The sequence below is a fragment of the Rhineura floridana genome, chromosome 1, assembly GCF_030035675.1.
Source record: "Rhineura floridana isolate rRhiFlo1 chromosome 1, rRhiFlo1.hap2, whole genome shotgun sequence".
In the NCBI taxonomy this organism is placed as follows: Eukaryota; Metazoa; Chordata; class Lepidosauria; order Squamata; family Rhineuridae; genus Rhineura; species Rhineura floridana.
The window spans coordinates 174,692,574-174,716,036 of record NC_084480.1 but is presented as its reverse complement, the minus strand read 5'-3'; the positions used below and the strand labels follow the sequence as shown (position 1 = coordinate 174,716,036).

The 23,463-nt window shown below is 42.0% G+C and overlaps 1 protein-coding gene across 1 annotated transcript in view; it reads left to right on the top strand.

Annotated features, from left to right (window-relative positions):
- The window catches only part of CYSTM1 (cysteine rich transmembrane module containing 1), a 49,953-nt gene that overhangs the window by 8,187 nt on the left and 18,303 nt on the right, over positions 1–23,463 (top strand). The window contains exon 3 of the mRNA XM_061587026.1: positions 10,092–10,345. Within this exon, the coding sequence (XP_061443010.1) occupies positions 10,092–10,345 (254 nt within the window). The remainder of the gene's footprint in view (positions 1–10,091; positions 10,346–23,463) is intronic.

Here is a 23,463-nt window from a genome sequence, read left to right as displayed (position 1 = left end):
GTTGCCGCTGCTCACCATATGCTCAGAGGCACGTTACCAAATTCTTCCAAGGTACATAGGAAGTGGATTGGACTGGAAAACCAACCCAAATTGTGTTTGCATTTTGACAAATTTGTTGTTGTTGTTATGTGCCTCCAAGTCGACTCCAACTTATGGCAACCCTATGAATCAGTGACCTCCAAGAGCATCTGTCGTGAACCACCCTGTTCAGATCTTGTAAGTTCAGGTCTGTGGCTTCCTTTTTGGAATCAATCCCTCTCTTGTTTGGCCTTCCTCTTTTTCTGCTCCCTTCTGTTTTTCCCAGCATTATTTTGTAGGGCAGTCCAATATCTCAGAGAGGAAGTCAGGTCTCCTGCTCCCTGGTGCATTCACTATAGCTGCCCAATTTCCCTGCTTTTTAAAGTTTGATAGAAATATCTGTTGGCTATAGGTATGTTCTCAAACTGCAAAGGTTTTTTGCCTATTAGTGAATATTTCTCTAGTGGGGCAAATTACAGGTGTTGGAGAATGAGGTGTGATTTTCAAAGTATTGCTCTAATTTGGCCCTAAGTAGGCAGCCTCCACACATCGAGGATTAGGCAGAGGAGTTAAGCTGAGCTATGTAACTTGGGGCCAAGAGTGCAGCTTCCAGGCAGACCCAAGCTCCAAAATGTCTCAGCTGGGGTGCAGTAATTCATTTCTGGAATGCGACTCTGAAGGGGACTCATCTCTTTTCAGTATTTAGCAGAACCTGCAATAAATTATTGCAGTTATCCCTCCCTCAGAGTGCTCCTATTCAGGATTCAACTCAGCCTGGAATAGGAGCCTTGCAGTCTTACCTGGGATGGGTGTGTGGACCAGTGGCACTATCAGTTGCATCCATGGCACTTATACCTGCATACCTATCACTAAGGCATACTTAATTTCAGGCGTCACATGTCCATCAGTGATTTTCATTGGAAAAAATTGGTCTGTCTTTAAGGCAAAGATTGAATGGTAACAAATTGGATATAAAGAGAAAGAAAACTAAAAAATGTAAGGGCATGCGAATTTGCAGGCACATGTGTAACAGGAACCAGTGAGTATTTTAATCTCCCTGGACAGTGTATTGTAGATCTTAGAATTACTAGCATAGGGAAGGTTCCATGCTTGGAATTAACTAGTTCAGTTGAATAAAGATAATTAAACTAGTTCCCAAATCTGTGAACTACACCTGAAAGTAGTTCTCATAATTGCCAGGAGAACTAAAGGTGAATTAAATTCATTTTGGAATAGGACTTTGAACAATTTCTAGTTCATCTTCATGTTCATTCACTCCCGCCCAGCAGGAGGTCTGGAGTCTTAGCTTTTATTGAGAAAAAAAAAGTAAGTCAATCTGACATCGAAATCTATGATAAGTGCAGACATCTTGAGTTCTGTGTCTCAATTGCTCTCGCCCATAGACATAATTGATAAGACTTGTGCTTCTGGTTCTTTTCAACTATCTCCAGGTAGAAGTAATGGCTACCTATAGAGAACGCTAGACAAATCCAGGATTTTTGTATCGTTGTGATTACACAGCAGCATGTCTCTTCCCTGCCTATCTATGACATTCACCTTGTATTAGGTGAGTCCTCATGTCTTCTGCTGCGTATTTCCTCAGAAGTAAGTCCCACTGAGTTCAGTGGGACTACCTGCCATGTGAATGTGTTTAGCATTGCAGCTATTCCTTATTTCTCTTTTCCTCTCAGTTTGGTTTCACACTGCTTTGTGCCTGTTCCTCTTCCTTTCTCATATTAACTGTTTATTTCTCCGCTCTGGTCACATGCCCCTTTCCTTCCTACAGCCTGATGCTTTATTACTTGGAAGTAAGTCCTAATGAGTCCAGGGGGACTTGCACTCAAGTGACGCTGGATGGCCAGGGCAGGGAGAGGGCTTCAGCCTTAATCTTACTCTGGTTGTAATTATCTTTCCACCTTTCCTGAAACTGCCTCTCTGATTTTCGTCAGAGCAGTGCTTTTTTCTTCCCTACAGAATAATTGTCGGCGTCTGGGATTCCCTGTGTTGTGGTTACCAAGTGCTAAGAGAAAGAGACTAGGTATGTACTTAGGCATAAACGATAGCTCAGTTCCTGCTGGATGCTTTTTTCACGGTCCTTAAAAAAATTGGAGTTATGGTTATGGACCATCTTTTTTAATTGCAGAGATGCCTCTGCAGTCCTCTCTTCCACTGATACCAGCAGGTGGTTAAAGGAAGCTGAGCTTTGCGCATACCATGGACTGCAAAAAAGACCAATACTTGGGTGTTAGAACAAATTAAACCAGAACTGTCACTAGAAGCTAATGTGATGAAACTGAGATTATCATAGTTTGAACACATAATGAGAAGACACTATTCACTAGAAAAGACAATAATGCTGGGAAAAACAGAAGGGAGTAGAAAAAGAAGGCCAAACAAGAGATGGATTGGTTCCATAAAGGAAGCCACAGACCTGAACTTGCAAGATCTGAACAGATGCTCTTGGAGGTCACTGATTCATAGGGTCGCCACAAGTCATAATCGACTTGAAGGCACATAACAACAACAACAAATAGCACCATACCTTGGAAATTTGAGAGGGAAACTGACCTGAAAGACCTGCTTTCTAAAGAGAGTGGGGAATGCTGGCTGTTGATAATAAATGGAACGGGAAAGACAACCTCTCCCGGTTGAGAGAGACAATTTTTAAGGCAATTCTCATTGAGAACACCAGACACCTATGAGGGGGTAGGAGAAGGAGGAAGGGTAATGGCCACAAAAATAGTGGCTTGCTACCAAGCCTAGCCACAATTTGTGGAACTCTGTTTATGCTAGGAATTAGTAACTAGCCCAAAGAGATGTCCTTCCTGGTCTGCCCATAGCCAAGCTAGAGGAGGAATGTGGATGGAGAGAATGCCAGGAGTGACAAAAGGACTTGGTCATGGCTTTGGATCTTGCCAAAGGGGAAAGCCCATTGTGTAGTGGTGTGGGGCAGGGCCTTCTTGGTAGAATTTCTTGAAAGTTCTCCTTTCTGAGTTTTTGACAGCATCTGAAGACCCATCTCTTCACTCAGACCTTTCAGGACTGATGTGTGTTAGGCAAGATGTACGGAAGATGCCACCTTCTGCTTTGGTGCTGTCATAATTTTCATACTGCTTTAAAGTCACAAGGTTTTAAATGGGTTTTTGTTTGTTTCTTTATAAACCACCTAGGATCTTAACCAATAAAAGACAGGTTAAACACCAAGCATAAATAAAGTATCTGTCTGGCAGAACTAGTTTTTGACTTGAGGCGATACCATGCGAAGGTGTTAGTTAGCAAAGTGCTGTTGCATAAAGTAGGATGGCTTAGTTTCAGTTCAAATTAAATGTAAATGGGGCAAGCCAACGTGGGATCCAGTGGCCACTGAATTAGGTGACAGCATATTGCCCCAACACTGATGTCAGTGACCAAAATTCCTATGAGGTGATTAAGGAAGGTATGACTTGTGGAGAGCACTTGTTCCTGAAACATGTTTTGGTTAACTAAGGCTTTAATCCCATCACTGTGTATAAGTGAGCAGGAACGTAGCTTGGTGCCCTTAAGCTACTCACTTGCCACATCTTTAAGAAAATAGGGCACACTCTTCAGGAGGAAGGGCAGGATATAAATTGAATAAATAAATAAAAAATCATTTTGCACATCAGTTTGTAAGTATACAAGCATTTCTGTTTCACAGCTTCTGTTTCGCAATAGAGAAAGGAGGTAGAATTTAAAAGTATGTGTTGAGAACAGTGCTGATAATGGGCCATGTACAAAGCAGCAAATGGTCAATACATTTTATACAATGCTTTTAGTGTTCATAACACGTCTCAAGTCTGCAAATGCTAGATGTTTTCTAAAACGCAGCATTTAGTACTTATGTCTGGGACTGAGCCCATTTTCTATTTCTTCCTGGTTTTTTTCTGCAATGGTCTTGACTGCTCCAAGATGAGATACCCTAACATCCTCTTCCTCTTCTCTTCCTGGCCTCTTGGTCAGGGAGACCTGCTCAGTGTGCCATTTCCCTCTGAAGTTCAGTGGGCCTACTCACTTTGGTCAGATGGTTAAGGACTGGTCGTTTAAATATACTGGGTGGGCTGTTCAAGTTTGAACAGATTTCTATATCTTTTGCTTAGTTTTTAATATTTGTATCATGGAGTATTACCTCTTTTGTGAACTTAGGCAGCAACTTTTAATCAAATAATCAATTAAATCTCTTAATTGACTAAAAAGGTGTCCCCAGTTAATTCAGAAAAGTATTTTACAACATTTTTAATATTTAATACTAAAATTGTAGATACCAAGCACCATCATAGAGACATTCCTCCTTTATTCTCACACAGGAGAAAATGTCTGATGTGGCGTTTACGTGTTCCATCTTAAAACAGTGTGCCTTTTTATTCAGAGCTATTGTTTTAATCATATGCAAAAAAAGTATGCAGTTTTAATTTATTACCAAATGAGCTTTAATTGCTGAGGCAAAGATTTCTTAAATTGGATCACAATTATTCTGAGAGTTCTCTAGGCTAGGATAAACATTTTAGGAGTTGTTTTTATTTTTTTTGCAAGCCACAACTTTGTTGGCCTGATAATGCTTTCCAGATACAACCTGCTTTAACAGAATTACTGTAGGATGGATGAAAGTCTCTTAGCCTGCAAAGGATATAACCAGAATTTCTCTGTGCTCATAATGTTCCTGGCAATTGCTCTGGCTTCTGGGGCTTTTGAGCAAATAAGACAAGCTGTAAAAAAGCAAAGCATCACTAACAGCAGGAAACACATGGAAAAATTGCCTCATTCTGATGAATATCTAAGCAAGGGTGGCCTGTAAATAAGCAGAGGAACCTAGAATTGCACCTTGGGGAATGATACAAGTTCATCCTCTTGAGATGGTGATCTAAAGAGTGTGTAAACAAAGTGTGGCATTTACCATCAAAAACAATTCTTTGCTTGTGAGTAGCAAAGGGATGTCCAAAGCTTGCTAGTGGCCAAATAGGAATTTAAGGCAGAAAAGAAAGGGGCTGATGACTGCTGGAAGAGGAGAGGAAATAGGGAGTGGGCCCTAAGGTACCATTCCTTTGTCACTGATATTCCACTTGGCCTGTCCTCTCCTGTAGCTTGTTCTGGCAGGAGATTGGCTATGCCTTAAAAAAGCGGATTGGGACAAGAGGCCTTTTTGACCCTTCCAATTATATAACGTCTAATATGAACCACAGGGGCTAGAAACTTCTAGCTCATTTTCAGCAGGCGCTACTTTTCTTGGAATGCTGAAATGGCTCAGTGCAGTCATGGAGCTGGCTTGCGGCTAACTGTAATTAACAGTTTAGGAGCCAATCTTGGAAAAAATGCTCCCTTCTTCCTCTTCAACTGATAGGATCTCAAAGACAGATCACCGGAAGCTATGTGGTCAAACAAGCTACTTTGGTTAAGATGCATCAGGGCAAACATGTCTAACTGCTTTTGAGTTAATCAGTCTTAAGGATCACATAGCCACTGGTAGCTAAGTGGATTGAGTTTTACCCATATTGCAAGCTGGCTTAATAAATGGATCAGCAGTGTAAAATGCAGTGTACATTGCTGATGTCCTGGTATCCACTGTTCAGAAACCAAGAACCAGCTTTATAATGCACTCTCTCTCATTGGGTCATCCCCTTGCCTCAGTAGCTGATTAGTATCTGGAATGGTTAACAGGTTTGATGCAGTTAAGACTAACCAGGAATTAAACTGGTGTAAGTTAGTTATTTTATCTAGAGATGTGGAAAAGGCCTAAATAAACAGTGATTTCTTTGTCCTACCTGGCTACATTTCCCAGCTAGGGGGTGCAGCAGGATGTTTGGGCAGCTAGATGCCACCCAGTAGCATGCAAGAGCTCATGACAATCCCCATAGCTTCATTGCGACCCCACTGAAATTCCTAAAATGCAGGCAAGTGTGTTGGTCCACTATATATCTATATAATATCTGCCACCCCAAGAATAGCAGTATATAGCCTAATACCCTATTTATTAGGATGACCTGATGGTAATAGAATAGTGAGCTGACAACGGGTAGTCTAGTGATTAGCCTATTTGGAAGTTAGCTGGGGAAATGTGGGTCCACATCCCTGATCAGGCATGTAACATATCTGCTGTCCCATACATAACTGATGTGGGAATGAGGAACTTGGTGATGCTTACTTCTGTGTCTGTATAGGCTCAACTTGTAAAACTTCTTGAGCTTTAACAAAAGGTTTCATCCAGCTGAAATGCAATCTTTAGCTTTTGAAATTAGAAATACAAACAATACTGCTAGTGTGAAATAAGAAACCTGTCATCAAAGAAAAGCAGTTTCTGGTTGACTATTTTCCTCCTATGCTAATCTGCCTCATACAAAAATAGAAAAGACTTTCCTTGCTCTGGCAAGTGAATGAGGCTATCAGTTACCCTGGTGCTCTGGCAGATGACATCATCACTCCTCCTCTGAAAAAAATACCAGAGCTCCTCACCCTGTACTTGTTCCACTGCACCACTGATGCCACCATTTGAAACTGCTTGTCTGCCCATGCCTTAAGGGCCACTTGATCTTTTGGGGTAGATATGGGGAGGGTGTACATTGCAGCCCAAACAGTAGTGCCCAGCCCTGAACTCTTAGCAAGGCTTGGTTTGGTCACTTCCAAATGCATGCGGCTCAGGTAGGTGTTTATTCAGAAGCCATACCCATGCCGCCCAGGCAGGTAACCGTGGACAAGCCTGCAGTAGTAAGAAGGGGCACAGAGCCCTTGAGAGTATAGGGAAGAAGCACCTTTCCAGGAGGCCTCTTTCCCCCATCCCACCTGCTCCTCGTGTGCTGCCAACTGATTTAGGGGACTAGTTGTAGCCTGCTGGATTGTGCCCTGCAGAGCTGCAGTTCAACAGGTATGAAGTGAGGACACCCTCCCTCCCTTCTCTGTCGTGGGGCTTGAAAAAGAAGGGAGCACTAGGGAGAGATGGGTTGAAAATGTTGGTCCACCGACTGGCCCTGGGCTGCTAGTCTGCAAAGAGAGATGACTGGATTAATTTATAATCCTTCCCATTTTTGAAATTCATTTGTTTTCTGAACAGGCATACATATATTAATTGTTTGCTGTAATGGAAAAATGTGATTGGTTTGTAACGAAAGAGACAGCTTATACAACTCATCAGCACAATCTAAAAACTTTGGTCATAGAGTTCTGTCGCACAATTCTGTCGCTTAGACACAAGAGACATTTCTGTGGGTTTTTTTTGTAAGGCTACTGTGGTGTAAAAATTGACTGACTGACTGTTTAAACGGTGAAACTCATGAGCGTTTGGAAGTGGGGGAAGGGCCCTGGAATGTCCCTGTTGTTGCCCATGGCTCCTTCTGGGAGGAAAGGCGGGATATAAACTAATAAATAAATAAGTAAATAACCATAGTTAAAGTCTGTCATTTCTTTCATAGTTCTCTGTGTGTTTGTCTTTAAAAGGTTTCATAACTGTTCCTGAGGTGAAGTGTTCAATCCCTTGAATATCATTCACATTTGTATTGGTCTAGGACTATTATAACTGGAGTAAAATGGCTTTAAAATTTGTTTCAGAAGTTATATCAAGTCATTCAGGCAAATGTACCCAGATAAATAAGTAAAGTTGACATGTATTTTAATATGTAATTTTATTTTATAACTGCTATTTGAATGCAAATTTTGAATTTTTAAGTCTTCTGATTTTTACCAATTCTCATGTATATTTTATTACTTTGATTTTATTTAATATTTGTATTCTGCTTTTCCAAAAACAACACTGAGCTCAAAGAGGTTCACAATAATAACAGTAGCCTTAATTAGCAAATATTTCTATCAATATAGTCATTCAAAATATTTTCTGTTTTATGTAAATGCTTCAGGGTTTTTACAATTAAGCAGTACAGTAGGGCCCCGTTTACCAGCACTTCGCATTCCGGCATTCTGCTAATGCGGTGGCGGGAAATTCCCCATTTTAAAGCCGTTTTTGCAATTTTGCGGCATTTTGGCGTCATTGTCACGTGACGCACCCCATTATAATCAATGGGGTTCCGCTTTATAGCAATTTCTGCTTTACGGCGGGGGCCTGGTCCCTAACCTGCCGTATAAGCGGGGCCCTACTGTATACAAATTCTGTTAAAGAAAGAAGAAAGAATAAAATCTTTCCCTTAGAGGTCTAATTAATGTGGTAAATACTTGGACCCAGTATTTTATGTATATATTTGGACTGGTCAAGTGACCATTCATTTTGTGGTGGAATGGAGGCCTGAAATGCAAGTGTTTGCTTAGGATATAATTGTGGTACAATGTGTGTGTGTGTGGGGAATTTTTCATAGGCCCAGTTTTTATATGCTCAACCCTGTATGTGTGTTATGTGCCTTCAAGTCGATTATGACTTATGGTGACCCTATGAATCAGTGACCTCCAATTGCATCTGTCATGAACCACCCTGTTCAGATCTTGTAAGTTCAGGTCTGTGGCTTCCTTTATGGAATCAATCAATCTCTTGTTTGGCCTTCCTCTTTTTCTGCTCCCTTCTGTTTTTCCCACCATTATTGTCTTTTCTAGTGAATCATGAGTCAGTGACAGAGCTGCAATGGACCAGTACAACTTCCCAACAATTTTGATACTGTGCATATACTTTTCTTAAATGTGGTGGAAGGCCACAGATGTGACTGTTAGACTCATTCATATTCACCAAACTGAAAATGAAACATTCCCCATCTCACCCCTTATTGGCTTTAGTGTGGATTGTCTTCTGCTTCATCTGTAAAGATGGGGCTTTTGGAAAGAGTTAACTTCCGGATTTCATATTTGCATGCAGAGTATTGTTTCATGTTGCCTCCTAATATTGATGCTTTGAACTCTTCACTAGAAAAGCCCTAATTGCTGAAGCACCTTGTTTATTTCTGATAATTGGCCACAAAGCGAACATGTGTGCAGAGTTATGCTTATAACCTGGGTATGGTCTGAAGGCACATGAGGCTACCACCTTGCTGAAGCTCAGCAGGTCTGGGTCTGGTCACTGCCTAGATGGGAGACCACCTGGGAACCACATGTATGCTGCCTTGGATTCTGTGATGGAAGGAAAGTGTGATATAATATAAGAAAAATAAAATACATTTGTTCCATTTTATCAGCTTTCACTCTCATGTTAATATTCAGAATGAGACTTTAAATGCTGGACCTCTTATTGCTTAATGTTGCTTAGTGATTTAATGGCATCATAAAATATCATTGCAATAGAATAGTGATCATACTAAAGTACATTTTGAAAGAGTGCTAGCATTTAAAAGCACTGATCTAATAGAGTCAAGAGGCATAAGCTTTGTGGTTTATAATAATACTCAAAATCCTCTGCCAAGTAAAGCTTAATTCTGTGACCTATATGTATCAAGCAAAACGCAGTATTGCAAAATTTTATTCTTCTGGTAATGGAAAGGATGCAAGATTTTGTACAGAGCATTACAACATACCACATCTGATCACTGGATACCTGATTTATGCTTGCACGGTCTGGAGGCCTGAATATTTTTCAGCTGCACCTTTATAGCCACAGTGAGAAGGAATTTGCTCTAATTTAAACAGGAAAGCAAAGACTTAATTTTATATGCATAACCATGCATGCATCTTGTGTGTGTTTCTAGATGCTTGCATGTATATGTCACACTTACGCCTGGGCACATGTGCTTTGTAAAAATGTGACTAACTATTCAGCAGCATCAACTTCTGTAGACCCTTGTAGCAGGAGATCAGTTTGTGTGGCAAAATACCTTCATTGCTTCCAAGCACAGTATTCTGTGAGAAAAGAGAAGCTGGTCACTCGGACTACTCCAGTGACAAATTATCACTGGCGGAGTCTGGATGGCTTAATAAAGGTTACTGGACTTGGGTTTAAAAGGGCTAGATTGAAATTCTACCTTGGCCAAGACTTCAGCTTCATGTCTCTGTCTGCACAATGGGCAACACTGGTCTCATTCATAGGGCTGTGAGTGAGATCAAGATTAAGCATTCTGGATTTGAAAGTTGGCATAAAAATGACTGATAGTAATATGTGTTCCTTGTGTAAGTCAAAGAAACATCTGTCTTTGTGTTCTTAGGAAACACTTGGCATTCCACATGAACTACGAAAATCCTCCACCATATCCTGGCCCGGGCCCAACTGCCCCATACCCACCATATACCCATCAACCAGGTGGACCACCGGGTCCTGGTCCATACCCTGCCTACCAACCGGAGCCTACAGGGCCATATCCAGCAGGACAGCCAGGCTACCAAGGCTATCCAGCGTATGGATGGCAAAGTGCTCCTCCACCTGCAGGACCAGTCTATGCAGATGGACCTAAAAACACAGGTAATGTCTGCTGCATGCATGAAGCTGTACTGCTTTACGGTTTTTCATGAAGGTTTTCTCCTTCTGCTACAGATCTGAATAACATGTATGTTTGTTCCATCCCACATCCGTCTGAGTAAGGGGGCTTGATAACAACATGAACTTAGGAGGGTACTTCTTAGTATTCCTGTGCTCTTCTCTGATGGCCACTGGGTGCACTTCTGGCTGTAGCTGCATCTCTGGCTTCCTCGTGCTCAGCCTTCGTCTTCTATCTTTATTCTTTTTCTGAAATGTATGACTTTCAAACCATAAGTATTTGGTGGACTTTCTAAGTTCCAGCTCCTTTTACAGTCAGTAACTTGGATACCCTTTTTAATGGCTTTTCCCTGTTCTGGCAGCAGTTGTGGCCGGTGGAGTGGGATAACATTCTTTACCTGGCTTTCCATTGTGAAGGTTGCTGCCGGTAACCGAGAGGGAGAGGGGCAGGGAGGCTGGCACAGTGTGGGCGCAGCAGCGGGAGTGTGAGATTGTCTCTGCTGCTGCATCTGCACCACACACCACACCTCCATGTCCCATCTTAGTTACATGCAGCGACTTTTGCTTTGGGAAACCAGGTTAGCAAAGCCGCCCCTCTCCTCTGCTCTGCCCTGCCAGCCATTACTGTCTGCCAGACACTCTCTTTAGAGACTCTCTTTAGAGACTCTAGCCTATATTGACTTTTTAAAAAATTGCTACAAATTGTCATGAATTGTTAAAAACTTTGCCTTGATTTTTTTTTTGATGTTGATAAGACATTCCTTTGTATTAAGGCCCCTGCGATGTGATTGCATGTGACACCAGGGCTTGAAATGGTGAATTCTTGGAAGTAGTGGGTGTTAAGACTATCTAGATCATCTAAATTCCAGTGGAACTGTGCTCAAATTGTGTTTAGTTTTTTTCAGCTGCATTCTGACATCTTGAGAGAGTGTTTTCTTTAGGCCCTATGGCAATATGTGTTAAAACAAACAAGAATAAATGTTCCTTGGGAAGAAATCATGGCCAAAGATGGGAATGTCTCTAGTAGCTTAACTGGCTGACCAGTCTGCAGGGACTGGTGTTGAAGGGCAATCTAATCTGGCATGTGCCAGAATCCACTGGTAACTGGAGCTCTTGAAGAAAGACTGTTGATGCCAGAGTTTTGCTAAACAGCAGAGAACAGTGCTGGTGGGAGGGAGCAATGACTTAGGCCAGCCTTCTCCACCTCCATGCCCTCCAAAGGTTCTGGCCTACAACTCTCATCAGGCCCAGCCAGCATGGCTGTACTCCCCAGCAGCCACACTGTCTGGGATAACTTCCTTACCCACTGATCAAAATGTGGCTGTGGCTCTTCCACAGTCGCAGCCCAATCCACATTCCATGGATATTTTTGAGGATGGGGGTGGAATTCTGTGCTTTAAAAACAATCCCAAAGCCAGTGAATATTCAATTACAGAAGATTAGGTAATTAAATGTTTTTAAATTGGGCAACTTTTAAAAATGAGTTTGTGTAATTTGCATATCCTATGCAAGTCTCTCCTGAAATAAATGGAGGCTGTATAATAATGGAACTTCCTGAATTGGATAATCCCTCAGCTGAGGGTGTTTCGGATGTAGAAGGAAATAGTTGCCCTTATTCCATTTCCCCTCCCCCAATTAATTTCTGTTATCACTATGTATGTTGCACAATTAAAACAGCAACAACACGTGTTTGTGACTTCTGGCCCCACCAGCGAGTGCCTCACCAGGAATGAGATGATAGATGGTATTCAGCAAAATCTCACCACACACACACAAACAAACCAACCCTGTCCACACAATGTCCTTCGATACATCCACAGTTGGATAACATGCTGTTTTATGTTGGCTTTTTCCCCTTTACTACATTATCTGCATATCAGGAAAATCCTAACTATATTTGGGGAATGTGCAAGGCTGCCTCTTGAATGTGTGAAGGAGGAGAAAAACAGCTGCTTTTCAACAATAACAGATGTTGTGTGGAGGATGAGAAAAACAGCTGGTTTTTTTAATCCACTTTAAAGTGCTAGTGTGTACATTTCCATAATATCAATGTCACTTCTAAATTATCAGTGGATGCAGTACAGATACTGTTGAGTTATAGTGAACATACAGGTGTGAACCATGAAGTGAAGATGACTGAAATTATTTGGGCCTAGGCACTTCATGGATAGGGTACAAAACAACCCTACTTGCCAAGAGCAGTTGGTCACACTTCTTTCCGTAGCACTGAAGAAAAGTGAACTTTGTCCCCTGTTTCTTTGTTTGTTACTGAACCAGTATGTGGAGAAGGTCAGACAGAAATGCTTGTCCTTTAAATCTTCATTTATTGTAGGAAATATGTGTAGCAAAAGCATTATTTGGTCATTTTGAATGGCTAAAACATCTAGAGAAAGAGCTCTCTTTTCTGCTTAGTAGTCTACCTACCAATAATGCAAAGATAACACAATAATAAAGAGGAAAGAAAATATGATCAACTCACGTAACAACTTGAAATTATGAGATGACTGCAGTGGAGTTGCTTTCTCTTAAAGCTCGCCCCATTTGAGGCGTTTCTTCAAGAGTGGAAGGGTAAAAGTTTCCCAAATAAGATATTCGGACTGAGAGGCAAACAAGTTGCAAGATCTATCCAATAGCTTCCGGTCCAAGAATGCACAATATCAAGTCTGGGCATCAGGAATGAAAACTCAGAGCTGCTGTCAGTCTTGATCATGGCAATGGAAAGGACTTCTTATTGTCAAAGATTGCACCCCTGGGGTCCCTTGACCTCAGCACCCCAAGGGGGGTTCTTTGCTTCCGAGAACAGTCCCAACTCCTGTGGATCTCTGCTTCCCAGGCAAACTCTCCCTCCTTCAGGATTAGATTCCCGGTAGAAATTGCCACCACCCCTCTTTCTTAGCTCCGTTCTCTGAGAAAGGGGACCTCAGAGAATTAACTGGGTTCCCAGGGCTTCAACCCACACTAGTCAACAGTAATCAGTAGCGTCCAGCGATCAAAGACTGGATTTAGAATCATTAGTTTCAAGCAATATACACACCATTTATAAAAGGGTAATTTATTTAAAAGAAAAGAAAGATATATACAAATAAAATGTAAATGTACTGCCTTCAAGTCGATTCTGAGTTATGGCGACCCTATGAATAGGGTTTTCATGAGGCTGAGAGGCAGTGATTGGCCCAAGGTCACCCAGTAAGCTTCATGGCTATGTGGGGATTCGAACCCTGGTCTCCCAGGTCATAGTCCAACACCTTAACCAGAGAGCAGCAATTGTTTATTTAAAGCTAGTCGCCCTCAGACGGGCTGCGAGAGATACATTGGAATAACAAAGGTGAGAGGTTCAATACAGACAAAATAACATAATAAAAGCTTCCTAGTCTAATATTTTCTACTCACAGTACAGTAGCCTGGTTCCCAATGGCTTTTTACTGGAAATCCTTAGACGAGTCAAGGTAGATGGAAATAGGGAACAACAACTGAAGGATCATCCTTCATTTTTATGGAGTTTAGTAGTCAACAGGGAGGGGGGGCAATTAGCTATCCTGGGCACCCCTTCTGTGATCCCCTCCTTTGAAGATAAGGGGGGCTAGACATCCTAGGCACCCCTTTGGTGATCCCCTCCTTTGAAGATAAGGGGGCTAGACCCACCCAGGGGTCCTGATGTGCCATACCCCCGTTTCCTGACTTTTGATCTCAGGAAGCAAGTAAGAGATAACAAATAAGGTTCAGCTGCATCTTTTTGACTTTGCAAATTGCCTGTCTTGCACTGAGCTGCGGGTCTTTCTCAACAAGGTGTCCCAGGGATCCACAAGGCTCCCAGAATTCTCTCTGGTTGAACCATTTTAGCTTGACCAAACTTAGCAAAGGTATTCTTGCCACTTATAGTTGACAAAAGTCCATGTGATGTACTGGCTAGTGTGTTGAACTTGAAATGGGTCTCTACAGTTCAGTTCTGCACTCAGCCATGAAACTCACTGGATGACATTGAACCAGTTACTCTCAGCCTAATTTACCTCACAGGTACCTACCTCTTAACCATAAGAAGAGCCTGCTGGATCAGGCCAGTGGCCCATCTAGTCCAGCATCCTGTTCTTAAAGTGGCCAACCAGGTGCCCATGGGAAGCCCACAAGCAGGACCTGTATGCAAGAGCATGCTCCACTCCTACGGTTTCCAGCGACTGGTTTTCAGAAGCATACTCCCTCCAGCCGTAGAGGCAGAGCACAGCCATCATAGCTAGTAGCCACTAATAGCCTAATCATCCATGAATTTGTCTAATCCTCTTTTAAAGCCATTCAAGTTGGTGGTTATCACTGCCTCTTGTGGGAGCAAATTCCATAGTTTAACTATGTGTTGCGTGAAGAAGCACTTTCTTTTGTCTGTCCTGAATCTTACAACATTCAGTTTCATTGGATGTTCATGAGTTCTATTGTTATGAGACTGACGGGGAAGAAAAACTTCTCTCTATCCACTTTTTCCATGCCATGCATAATTTTATACACTTGTATTATGTCACCTCTGGCTTGCCTTTTCTCTAACTTAAAAAGCCCCAAATGCTGCAACCTTTCCTCATAGGAGAGTCGCTCCATCCCCTTGATCATCTTGGTTGCCCTTGTTTGAACCTTTTCCAACTCTACAATATCCTTTTTGAGGTGAGGTGACTAGAACTGTACACAGTATTCCAAATGTGGCTGCACCATAGATTTATACAATGGCATTATGATATCAGCAGTTTTGTTTTCAGTACCTTTCCTAATGATCCCTAGCATGGAATTTGCCTTTTTCATAGCTGAGCTATCATTGAGCTATCCATTACGACCGCAAGGTCTCCTGGTCAGTCACCACCAGTTCAGACCCCATGTGAAATTAAGATTTTTTGCCCTGACACACATAACTTTACACTTGTTTACACTGAATAGCATTTACCATTTTACCACTCATTCACTCAGTTTGGAGAGATCCTTTTGAAGCTTGTCTCAATCCCACCTGGTTATGTGCTTCTCAGATTGATTTCTGGGGGGGGGGGTGAGTTCCCCAAACCCTTTCTAGTTCCAGTTTATGGCATAGATTATGGTGCGGATGTCAGGCATCCACAGATCCATTTACCATCACCCATCTGGTGCGAAGCACAAAGAGCAGCTCATAGCCCCACCTCCTGACCTCACTTGCTGTGGTTTTGGGAAAGGTTAGAAATTGAGTCTCTCTCTCTTTGGTGGTTTTTATTAATTTTGTAAAAGACAGGCCTACAAATCATAAATAACAAACGCATTAGCGATATCACCAGAATTACAACAAAGGAAAGTAAAAATCAATAAGATATAAAACCTTCATTGTGCCGCAGACCAGATGAGAGAGAGCCTGTCTCTGTCAACCCACTGCCTACTCCAGAGGATTTGGGAAAGGGAATTGTGAGTGACCAGCGCAAGTAGAAACTGGACAGAGAATTTGGGGGAGGGAATTGTGAGTGACCAGTGCAAGTAGAAACTGGCCAGTATTTGCCAAGACCTATCTATCTATTTATCTATCTAATCTATCTAATCAGATTTATATCCCGCCCTTCCTCCCAGCAGGAGCCTAGGGCGGCAAATTCGTGCACTCCTAGGACCCTCTAGGTAATTGGCAAGCAGTATGAAGTATCTGGAATGGCTGGGCCTAGCAAAAATACTGGCCTTGGCCTTGCCTGACAAATGGAGCAGTTTGCTTTGTTTGCTGTTCAGGCTCCAGCACTCCTCAAGTTTCCTGTTCAAGTCAGTCTAGCTCAGGATTCCTTTCTCATAGTCTGGCCACTGGATGAGGATCAATAAACAGAAATTGAATCCAGACAAGACTGGTTGTCAGTGTTTTGTACATCCAGGTTAGTGATGTTCAACCTGTTCTGGAACAGGTTATATTTCCCTTAAAGAAAACAAATTTGGGGCTTGGGAGTGTTCATTGACCATGCATTGTCTTTGGAAGTGTAGGTAGCCAGTAACCTGAAGCTAAATCCAGACAAGACACACAGAATGTGGCAGGCCTATAGGTGGGGGCTGGGGGAATGGGAAGGGTTGCCGTATTCCAGTTCCACAGATCCTAGCAGGCTAATTTGCATATTATGCAAATTAAGCATGTTAATGGTTGCATTTTCCAGTTCTTTTTATGCTTAGTAATTACCACCAAAAACTGGGGGAGGATACAAGGAATCTTTTTTTAAAACTTACTTTTTCAGCCTTAAATGCCTAGACTCTAATTTCCAACACTCTGGAATATTTATTTATTGAGAGGATTTATATCCTGCCCTTCCACTGTTAAAAACGGAGCTCAGGGCTGCTTACAAACATAAAAATAATAAAATACTCAATCAACTTAGAAATATAATGAAACACAAAATAAAAACAAACATAAAATAATGCAGTATAAAAATCCAGTATAAAACAAAAAGCCAGGAAAGCATCAATTAAAAGTAATATGTGACCAAGAGGTTGTCTGTACCAACAATTAGGTAATGTGACATGAACACACCCCTACTTATAACACAGATAGAAATGAAGATTTCAACATGATCAGTTCAGTCAGTCATATTATTTAAAGAGAGTAGTGTCTGAGCATGTGAGAAGTGTCTCTAGTACACTGACTCTCACATACCAGATCAGGGAGAGGGGAAACTCAGCTTTCTATGATAAAGGCTAGAATTTGATGAAGACTTGAGTGTTGGCACTTCTTTTTAAAAAAAAATAAAATAAAACAATGCAGTGAATTCTAGAGACCTGGCAAGCTGTGCTAGCATTAGACAGGGCAGCTGTTGCATTCCTATTGGTCTTAAGGGGGGGGGAGCCATTCCTATTGGTTTTAGGGAGGAAAAAGTTACACCCCCACTGCATTGTTAAGTATATATTCTTTGTGTGTATGTATATATGTGTATTTATGTACACAGACAGTATACACACCCATGTATCCATCCCTAGCAAGGAAATGAAGTATGGTGATCTTTGGTGGGGTGATGCCTGCTGGCCATTTTAAAAAAGGATACATATCAAAAAAATACTTTTTAGCCTTTTCTGAATTGCCGAAGAGGCTCTGCCGGGCAACAGGGTGAGTGAGGCTGCATTCCAATGCAACTTTACTTTGGAGTAAGCACCATTTAACAGGATGGGGGCAAGGCCAAAAAATGCAAATGCTAATACCTCAGCCTTTTCTACAGAGAAGAGATTTGCCTTTATATCTTGTATTTGTTCAGGGGAGGGAGCATGACGTGGATTCACACCCCGTTATTCCATCCTCCATGATGGCAGGCAGATGCTCCCATTGCATTCACCACTTAGGACACACATCCTGAGACACACAGGCAATTGAGATGAAGGCTGCTTCTCCTTGCTGGCTGAACCAGAAAGCCTCTGGGTAAAGGGTGGAGCTGCATGTGTTGCTCAAGTGAACATGTGCAGTTCACTAAACTGCTAGATTTTGCATGTGCAGCAGGCAGACTAAAATTATTGATTTTCCCAGGACAGCTGTCAATGTCCCTCAGTGGCTAACAATGGAAGGCAGGAACAGACCAATTTCTCACAAAATGGGCAGAGAACCGCCTCCACATTTTGCCTTGTATCTCTGGATCCACAAGGGCTAGAGACTTGCTTTTTAAAAAAAATTAAAGCTGGGAATCCAGGCCACTTAATGAGCTAAGCGGGCACCAGGTAGAACAGCTAGAATCTGGGTAAAATCCCGTTAACTGGCCAGTGTTGCAACCCTACAAATGGTGGTGCCTCCCGCCTAGAACTGTGCTTCTCCTCCCCCTAGGATTTTTTTGGGAAATTGCCTTCTTTTTGTGACATGACAGACAACGACAACCTCCATTTAAAAATGATAGCTTGTTTTAAGAACAGGAGCAATTTAAGAATAGGACCCATCTGAAAAATTCAGTGAATAAGGCAGGGTGAGTATGCAACAAAACCCTTATCTGCAAGAGTCCCCAAAAGTCTGCTCATCAAGATTTCCCCTGACTGAGGGTAGATTTTTGATTATCACACTCACCCTCTAATTATTTACACGATCCTGAAAAAAACAGCTTGTATAGTAAAATAACTCTTGAAGAGTTTATTAGAACTTGGTATTATGGGCCAGAGCAGGGGTGGCTACTCCGTGGCTCTCCAGATGCTGCTGGACTACAGCTCCCATCATCCCTGACCATGAGCTGTGTTGGCCGAGACTGATGGGAGCTGTAGTTCAGCAGCATCTGGAGAGCCATGGAGTGGCCACCCCAGGGCTAGAGTTAGATTCTACCCATTAGACTTTCCTTTGCTCTGCGTTTCATTTTCAGTTGTGCTGTCTACCCAGCCAGCAATAAAGAAGCATGTTTGTTTGCAGCAAGAAGTAAGAGTTTGTTTATTCTGCAGTTATTATAATGAGTAGAGCAGGATTGGTGCTTGTTGTTAAAAGGTGAAATAAAGAGATAAAGTGATCTGAAAAAATGGCTAACCTTTATACTCACAATCATTGTGGTTATTGTTTTCTTCTTTTCTTGATTTTTTGATGGCAAATAATGAAAACAGTCCCAGAGGAATAGAAATATTGCTACACTTAGCTAGCTGGCTGGTTGTACACACAAAGCTGTAACTCAGGCCTAATTTCTGATTTTCTCAAAATGTGCAGTCAGCATGAGGCCTTTGCAGGATTTCCGGACAGACAAATCAACCCATCAACCAGTAAAAAAAAAATCAGTTGTTTTCCACAATTAGTTTACAGTTGCTTAATTAATCCTTTATATAGCAACCAGTTGAAAAGGTTTCCCTTGATTGTCCAACAGGAAAGGAAATCGAAAGGCCAGGAACAAAACTAGAAGGAGAGACTCTCAAGGAGGTGTTAACAAACTCACCCTATAGTATTTATTTTCTCACTGTTCTTCCCTAAACTTATTGTATGGGCAAGTTTGTTTTTCAGGTGGAATCTAAAACTGAGATACCTAATCGAACATCAAAGCCAAGCTCAGGAGCTCTCTCTTTCCCAAAGTAGTTCAGTTAATGAAGAATAAGAACACAGGGACAGGCCACAAGGAGAAGGGGACTGTAGCTATAGGCAAAGTCAAGCTTTTGAGTCTGGTATTCCTGGGGCTCTCTCAAAAAAGAGTGAGACAGTTCCACAGATTTAACTCACAATCTGGATGGAGAGGGAGTAATAGGGAAGGTCCCTGCCTTTTCCTTCCCCCAGCCTGGCCCTCACATCCTCTCCTCAAGTATGGAGGGGGGGATTGGCTGACACTATGCACCTCTCCCCCCAAGTGCCCCACCTAGAAATGTGGCTGCCCCACCTAGCGAGGAAGTCTGGCTACATGGCTGGAAATGTGGGTAGGTAGTTCATCTGACCAGGGGAGCAGTGCACTCTCCCTGAAAAGAACAAGGTCACAGCATTTTCTTTCCTGGATCCATCTTTGTTATTGGAGGCACAGGTTTTTCTTTCTGTTGTTAAATTGTTTTGTTCGTTTGCCATGGACTCCTTCGGGAGACAGGGTGGGATATAAATTGAATTAAGAAGAAAAACCAAAGTCTTAAGACAAACCAGAACTGGACAATTTACGGATGTAGAGGTAGTTTACTCTTGACTTTTTCATATGGAATCTTGTATAAAACAACTCCAACATTAACACTCCATTTGTGAAGATAGTGCTTGGGGAACATTGCTCGACACCGTGGGTTCTCCAATGTGGGGTCCCGCAGGGTTCGGTTCTGTCTCCCATGCTTTTTAACATTTATATGAAGCCGCTGGGGGCGGTCATCAGGAGTTTTGGAGTGCGTTGTCATCAGTATGCTGATGACACGCAGCTCTACTTCTCCTTTACATCTTCTTCAGGTGAGGCAGTCGACGTGCTGAACCGTTGCCTGGCTGCGACAATGGACTGGATGAGAACTAACAAACTGAGACTCAATCCTGACAAGACTGAGATGCTGTTGGTGGATGGTTTCTCTGATCGGATGGTGGATATATACCCTGTCCTGGATGGGGTTACACTCCCCCTAAAGGAACAGGTGCGTAGTCTGGGAGTCATCTTAGACTCTTCCCTCACACTTGAGGCTCATGTAGCCTCGGTGGCCCGGAATGCGTTCTACCAACTTCGGTTGGTAGCCCAGCTACGTCCCTATCTGAGTAAGGAGGACCTCTCATCAGTGGTACATGCTATGGTAACCTCGCGTCTGGACTACTGCAGTGCGCTTTACGTAGGGCTACCTTTGAAGATGATTCGGAAGCTACAGCTAGTGCAAAATGCGGCGGCCAGACTGCTAACAAGAACTAAGCGGTCTGAGCATATAACACCTGTGCTATCTCGTTTGCACTGGCTTCCAATATGCTTCCGGGCCAGATTCAAAGTGTTGGTACTTACCTATAAAGCCTTATATGGCGCGGGACCACGATATCTGTCGGAACGCCTCTCCCGATATGAACCGGCCCGTACACTACGGTCTACTACGAAGGCCCTCCTCCGGGTTCCGACTCATAGGGAAGCCCGGAGAGTGGTGACAAGATCTAGGGCCTTCTCAGTGGTGGCCCCCGAACTATGGAATGGTCTTCCTGAGGAGGTGCGCCTGGCGCCGACACTACCATCTTTTCGGCGCCAGGTTAAAACCTTTCTCTTCTCTGAGGCATTTTAATTCCTGTTAATTCTAAATTATTATATTTTGATTTTAGACTGTACAGTTTTGTGTACAGTTTTGTGTTATTTTTATTGTATTTTTAATGTTCACCGCCCAGAGAGCTGTTGCTAGTCGGGCGGTATATAAGCTTAATTAAATAAATAAATAATAAATAAATTGTAAGCTTTCTATCTTGCTTAAGCCAAATGAGATGCTTTTATAACTGAGAAATATCTGCACTCCTGTCATTTTTTCATTTTAAAGTAAAGGTGTCCCCGCACTTGTAGTGCGAGTCGTTTCCGACTCTTAGGGTGACATCTTGCGATGTTTACTAGGCAGACCGTATATATGGGGTGGGATTGCCAGTTTCTTCCCCGGCCTTTCTTTAAACCCCCCCCCCCGCATATGCCAGGTACTCATTTTACTGACCACGGATGGATGGAAGGCTGAGTTGACCTCGACCCCTTTTACCGGAGATTCGACTTCATCCTTTCGTTGGAATCGAACTTCGGCCGTGAGCAGAGCTTCGGCTGCGTTACCACCGCTTACCACTGTGCGCCATGGAGGGTCTATTTTACCCTACAATAATATGCATGTCATTTTGTCCTAAAAAATCAGTCATTCAAATTTATTTGCTAAAAAACCATTGGTCATCACAAAACTACACATGAACAAGTCAAGAAATACATTTTAACACAGATGATCCCCAGCACGTTTTGTGCAATAAATTTTTGATCTATTGGACCACTACAGTAAACATAGAAACCGTCTATGTAACATTTTTAATTAACCAGTAAATAATAGATTTTCCCCAATATTTTAAAAAAACTGTCTGAAAAATCCTTCAAAAACCTATTCCTAGAAATTATATAGGGAACAATACAAAGCATATGAGCAATACCTTTTACCTCTCCCTAGCCACAAATGCATGAATTTATTATATTTCAGTGTATTTCCATTCTAAATATATTGGCCTCATTTGCACCTCACCTTTTCTCTTAAACTATGGTTTAATAATGAATGTGCCTCTACGTTGCTGTGCAGGTGCTTGTGTGGTTTCTCCACTCCCCTGGTGTAGCCCAAACATCCAAACCCAGACCATGGGTTGGTTTCCAAAAAACCGTGTGTGGTAAGCCAAAAATTAAACAGGAACAAACATTTGCAGGTGAGCGAAGCGACTTGGGACCCACATGGCAGGGGAGAGACGTGTTCATGATTAAACCATGGTGTGTGAAGCACAGGCCACTGTGGACATAGCTTGGAATCTCAAAGCAGTAACTGCTTTCCATGTTGTACCAACAGATAATTCAAAAAAGTAATCTGGAAGATCATGATCAGATTTAACGGAATAATAAAATGATGAAAATACTTTGAAGTTTGAAGATATCTAGTTGACAAAAGGTCCCACTCTTTAACTTTATTTTTAATACACTATTTGTAGCTATAGGAATAGCAATTTTATTTATTTATTTATTGCATTAGTAAGGATGTCTGAAATCAGTCCATTCATATAAGGGTTTCACATTTATTCACCTAGCTTTGTACAGATCTATTAGAAATTTGCTCCAAATAACATTTTTGGGCAACCATATCTGGCATATGCTGTAAATAGGGTGGCCAGTTACATTTCACCACCAAACAGGAGACTTATTTACATAAAATTTCCATATGCTAATTTATAGGATTAAATGCAACTTTAGAACCTATTTCTATAATTTAAATATGAATGCCATACATCTTGCCATTGTGGAAAAGACTGTAGCGGGTGGCTTGTGTGGCTGCTTATCTGCTGTCAAGTACTGTTGATGGACACCTTCAAGATCCCTGCTGTCCCTTCTTCAAGGCCCTTGCTCTTCCTTTCTGGGGCTCTTTATATTTAAAATAAACTTGAACTGACAGTGTGATGCCCCTGTTAATGCTGTACAGTAATTATGGTAAGTGTTGGTTTTGTGGGGTAAATGTGGTAAATAGAGTGAGTGAGAGGGGGGAGTATATGGGTTGAAATGTTGAGGAATGCTGAGTTGTGATTGGCTGAGCGTCTGGGTGATTGAAGGTATAAATGTGAGAATGACAGTTGGAGAGTTGTTGGTTCTGGGTTTTGGAGGGGTGGATTTGTGTTTAGGCGGGTCGTGAGGCAGGTTTTAGGACTAAGTTATATAAAGAGAAAAACAATTATATGTAACCACACGCATGTTGACTGAACTTAAAGTAATCTTGTTTATTCCTTATGTTATTAAATAAATAGTTTTGGTTTAATAACACATCTGATCCTTGGCTGGGATATTACAGACCTGAGGGGTGGGCAGAGCAAATACCAAAGCTGGGAACAGTATCAATGTCTTCTTCTTGGTGATCACTCGTGACCGAGTAAGATTGTCTTCCAAAATAAAGTCTTTAATGAAGGATCCATCTGAATCTGTATCCACCGCCAATGTATCAGTTCATGACTAGGGGCTTCTGGATTCACAGTCCTGCCCCCGTTGTCATTCGCCGATCTCCATGGGAATTTTGTTATA